The sequence below is a fragment of the Triticum aestivum genome, chromosome 2B (genome assembly GCF_018294505.1).
Source record: "Triticum aestivum cultivar Chinese Spring chromosome 2B, IWGSC CS RefSeq v2.1, whole genome shotgun sequence".
Lineage (NCBI taxonomy): Eukaryota > Viridiplantae > Streptophyta > Magnoliopsida > Poales > Poaceae > Triticum > Triticum aestivum.
The window spans coordinates 700,895,860-700,901,332 of record NC_057798.1 but is presented as its reverse complement, the minus strand read 5'-3'; the positions used below and the strand labels follow the sequence as shown (position 1 = coordinate 700,901,332).

The 5,473-nt window shown below is 40.2% G+C and overlaps 1 protein-coding gene across 2 annotated transcripts; it reads right to left on the bottom strand.

Annotated features, from left to right (window-relative positions):
• Positions 1-351: 351 nt before the first annotated feature.
• On the bottom strand, positions 352-4,354 carry LOC123046802 (uncharacterized; the record flags this gene model as incomplete). 2 transcript variants are annotated; one of them, XM_044470235.1, is given in 9 exon segments in its annotated part: positions 352-897; positions 1,003-1,093; positions 1,547-1,597; positions 1,741-1,842; positions 2,023-2,268; positions 3,487-3,698; positions 3,784-3,848; positions 4,044-4,156; positions 4,233-4,354. In XM_044470235.1, coding segments are annotated over 9 exon segments (1,160 nt in total), but the record flags the coding sequence as incomplete, so codon positions are not given.
• Between the last annotated feature and the right edge of the window lie 1,119 nt (positions 4,355-5,473).

Sequence of the window (5,473 nt, the reverse complement as noted above, 5' to 3'; positions counted from 1 at the left end):
ACACTTTCTTTGGCGACTTAAACTCTAAGCGCACCCCATCCTTAGGTCGGATGCAACTGTGTTGATTCGTCGGATGCAACTGTGTTGATCCTAACTTCAACTATACGACTCCAACACGTACTCCTATCCAGGGACACGGATCGGATGGCAAATGATCAGCCGGGTAGCACGCTCTGAGCGTCGTTCTGATGACCGACTTCTTTCGACTGAGGAACACATTCGATCAAATTGCTTAAAGCACTGCAATGAAAGATTGTACAGGCCACACGTGAAAGTTACAAGAATAATAGTCCCACAACTACACTTGCAACAAAAGATAGCATTCATAGCAGCAACATCACACTTGCAAGATGGAGAAAAAGAAAAGGGGCCACTTCACTATCTTACTCATTTACAATGTTTCACGGTACATACTGCTCTGCAAACGCAAAAGAACAGGTGAAAATGTGTTACCGCCAAGGCAGTCAAAGAATCGCTTCAATCTCCTCTCTATTTTCATATCAACTCCTCCCATGAACTCTCCCGGAAAATTAAACCGTAAGCCACACCGACTATGGCTTACGGCAAACGTTGCAAGTCCTCCCAATAAAAAGACGGACAATGACCAGCAACTAGTAGGTGAATTGACAGGGTAGGCAAAACTGCGAGTCCTCTTAGATGTATACCCCGAAAAGCCAAAGGGGTAAAGCCAAGATTCTTCTTCCAAAGCAATCAGAAAAATCACAGCGGTATGACAAGTTTACATGTATTTGCCTGGATACATACTGGTCGCCGAAGGAACCATGATTGGATGAATGGCCTGGAATGGCTGCACAAGCGTTGCAGGGCTCGGCATCACCATGGGCAGGTTCCCGGTTGCCATGACCGGCGGAGCCCCAAAGAACGGGGCAGTGCCTGCTGGAGAGGGCATGAAAATATGGCATCAGTATGATAACAAAATGCTTCAACACTTTTTATTATTCAATCAAAGACAATGAGGCCGAAACCTGCAATGTCTGTTACCTTGAAACTTTTGCAAGCTAGCTTGATGCGAGTTCAACAGCAAAGGGCGAGGCCATACTTGGGACATAACTGGTGTTCCACGCATAGCATCCTTCAATAGAAAAAATAACAGATAAGACAGAATGAGCCAGAAGAAAATGTGTGTCCATTCTAGTTCTCTTATCAAAACTCTGTGTCCGTTCCAGATTATATTTATAGTAAACATTGCGTTGTTGCACCAGGGTTTGTTACATGGATGAGATTTTAAGAAGCCAGACGGTTAAGGAAAAAATTAAAAACCATTTGATAAGCAAGTGAATTTGATGCACAGAATAAGTCTATACAGCATCAGGGTCGCAACATCCATCGCAAACACTGAAGCCGCAAGATACTAATGTGTGATGCTAATCTCCACTAACCAACGTTCAAGGTTTACCGAGGCAGTAAGATATCTATTTCTAAAAACAATCTTATTCCTAAAGTTCAGCTTGGATAATTTCTAAATAGGCATGTTTCTACAATTATGCGTGTATCATCATCCTCCTATGAAAGAGCAATGGCTCACCTGAGAAACTGGATGAACATAAACAACAGGACTGAACTTCCCATCGACCATCTATAAAGTATGAAATAAAACAATTTGGTTCAGTTGAGTAGCAGATGAAAATAATTTCAAATAATAAATAGACACAAATGAACAGATTTCTAAATTTTTAATATGGGTTACATATCTTATTAAAAAGTAAATGTATGACTTACAGGCTGAGGACTAGGGCTGATATAGGTTGATCCCACTTGCAAGGGGTGATATGGTGTACCGAGTCTTGCAGGATCTAGCCTTCCCACATTATGCCCCACAACCTGTCATGCAAAAAATGTAGACAGCAGCGTGTATCAAAATTCAGAAGCATGAACATATCATAGTTAACCATGTGTAGGAGTTGACATCTTATGTCATATTTCGCTTGTATCACTTTGGTAGTGCATCCAGCTAAAAGATAAAGTAATCAAAAGTATGACTGAGTAAATCGAGTTACTTACTGATTGGACATATTGAGATGAAATTCCAAAGTTTCCAGGAGCCAGGTTATTATAATGAACAACCTTGCTAGATAAAGACGAACTGCCTGGATGCGAGTGAGTTTGAAATACAGGTACGCCAGTTGGAACTCCAGGAACCGAGTTTGAGATATAGTTTGGGTTAACAGGGGGTGCAGCTGCAAGTACTGGTCTGGAACTTGAAAAAGATGGAGCGAAGACCTTAGCATGGGGATTGAGTTTGGATTCCTGACATAATAATGTTAAAAGGCAAAATGAATAGACTGATAACAATGAACTGCATGGCATATATATAATGAAGTAATGAAGATAATACGTAATAAAGCACAAGAAGGTTCTTGAACACCAGTAAAAAAGGCATTGGAAGTAGAGCATGTACAAATGCAAGATGCATTTACATGGGTGCTTAAAGATGAGTATAGGGAAGCGCCCACGTAAGAGGCATCTCCTCATGCAAAGCAAGTATGGTCTGTAGAGGCTTAGATTGTTGTTTTATCTACCAATTAGATCAAAGCTATATGCACAAACACCTAATACTGCCAGTGCCTATTTAAGCATCGACAGTACAACATTAAAACCTCTGTCCTACATGGAAAGAAACAGTTCTCTTTTACGTGCTCCCACCAGGCAATGTTGCACATTCCCTTACTTGAATCTTTTCAGAAAAAAGAAAACTTCTATGCATCGTAATCCAAAATAGGAATCCACTAATCATAGGAGCAATACTTGGTCAAGAACATTGACCGTTGGCAGGCCGTATTTAATTTTACGACTATATTCTAAAGTATACTTTCCCTGTGCATTCAGCTATCTACAATAATATTATGTTTGGCATGAGAGTACTAAGTATAATACTCCCTCTGTTTCTAAATATAGGCCCTTTTAGAGATTTCAATACGGACTACAAACGGATGTATGTAGACATATTTTAGAGTATAGATTCACTCGTGTTGCTCTGTATGTAGTACATATAGGAATCTCTAAAAAAGGCTTATATTTAGAAACTAAGGGAGTACTCAGAAAAGGCAGACATTTACAAAATAATTGAGATAATCAATAAATCAGTACAGTTAAGCACTATGCGCGGAGTTGAATTAATAGATAAAATTGTATTTCAATGCTTGTATCTGCAATAATATTATTAGCAATGGAGTATTATACATTAATATTGAGAAAATGCATACATTTACAGCATATTAAGATAATCAATAAAACAGTATAGTTAAGCATACAGTTTATTACTATGCTTTGCTCCAAAGGGAGATACATGGCAAGCTTATTTTTCTTACAAAATCAGCAGTTACTCCTCCGATCCATATTAATTGTCACTGATTTAGTACAAGTGTACTAAATCAGCGACAATTAATATGGACCGGAGGGAGTAGTACTTTATAAGAATAAAATGAAACGCATCTATCACTATTAGCACATACTAAAAGAGCTCACCTTAGCAGTGGTTTTGCTTGACATGACAGCTTTAATAGATGAATTGTTGACTGGTTGAGATGTTTTAACATTTGAAGCTACCACAGGAGTAGCTAAAACTGAATTAGCAACATTTCCATCTTTTGATACAATACCAGCAGAAACTGGAATTGCATTCCAATTTGGCACTATATGTTCAATTGGAGAGCCAACATTTGCAGCATTACTGTTCACTGAGAAATCAGAAAGGTTTAGTGCAAGGAAGGGAAGGATGAAAGGGCTATCTCAACAGAAGAGGAAAAAGGCTAGAGTTAGTACTTGGAGCAACTTTCCCAGTGGAGGTATCACTATTCTGACACAGCCTGCTGCACTTCTCAACCTGTCTGTGACAGAAATAGCATTAATGAAGGTCAACAATGAATAAGACATGGTAAAAATAAGCAGAATACAATCAAGTAGAATTAATATATTGCCTGAATGTACATTCTGAACCAGCAATGAAAAATTGTAACAGTTAAAGGTATCCGGTTACTGCAAGCAAGCAATCAAGATACATTGATGGATACACATTTACAGACCTGGATGCTTTTGGGTCTACCAAATGTGAAGTTTGAGGCTGCATCAATCCACTGGCTGCCACCACATCACAAGCAGTAGTTTTAGAAATATCTTTAGTAGCAAGGGATAAGTCCTGGAAAAACAACCATTTTTGTCAGCTCCATCAGAGGCAATGTGTTTCAACTAACATATAAGTGCTTTAAACCTACCTTTGCAATCACTTGCACAAGATCATCTGGGAGAACAACAAGAGTGTCCACGAAAGCTCCCAGCACTAGATTGGCATTGTCCTTTCCGTTTGCGATCTTCCTTGCTTTCTTTAGCACAACACCTGCTCAACACAAATCCATTAATCCAATGTGTTCTCCCCCAAAACTCAAATTTGGTGGAACACAAAAAACATTATACTGCCCAAGACTCGAAAGTATGCAGTATACGAGCAGTCGACAAACTCAAATTATGAGGTAAAAAGGACTTAAGGTTCAGATTATCAGATTACAGTAGAGATGATGTAAAATCAAGGTCAATCCACAAATTGTGCGCATGATCTGCCGCGGAAAAGGATATTTCCTGGAGAACTAGCAAAAAATCTAAGAGAACGAGTTAATAAGCAAAATAAAGGGACTGATGTAGCAATATTGCCCCCAGGGCAAAAATCCTAAGATCAATTAGAATACAGAAACCAAGCCATTTCCAATGAGATCGAGAATTCCACCAGGAGTTCTTCATGACAGCTCAAATGTAGAACGAAACCGAACCGGTAATTCCATTACATTGCATATCCTTCATAATGCCCAATAATAACTATTGCCTGTGTACTGTTGTTGGATCACACAATCGAGCATAATCACTTTGATCACGGAATGAAAGCATTCATCAATTATGACTTATTTCCATAACATAGCACGCACCAAATCCCCACGGAGACCAAAAACAGCAGCAAGGGGCAAGAGAATTCAACCCTAGATCCACAAGAATGATTTATACAACATCGCTACAGCACGTGATCTGTAACTGGAACAGGGAAAGCAAAAACACTTTTCCCGTGATCTGGACCAACTAAATTCGAATCCACCCTGATGCGCAGGATATCCTCCGTATGACCCGTATGCTCACGGCAGGGTGGGGATATAGGAAGGAGAGAAGGGAGAAGGAAACAATCTAGATGCATTCGCATTGTAGAAACCCGGATCGCTCGAACAAATCCAGATACAATTCCCAGCACAATTTTCTCGCCTAAATCAGGAAGACCGAACGACCAGGATCTCGGCATCTATACAGCAAAACACACGCAGCTGCCCCTCCATTGCAGAAGATGAACATAACCCAGCGATCTCCACCACCCGCCCCCGAATCCGCCCCAGCCCCAGCAAAAAATACTAGCAAAACGCGGCATCCCGGCGGCCGCGGCCTGTCGACGAACAAGCGGATCACAGCCCATTCCCAAAAA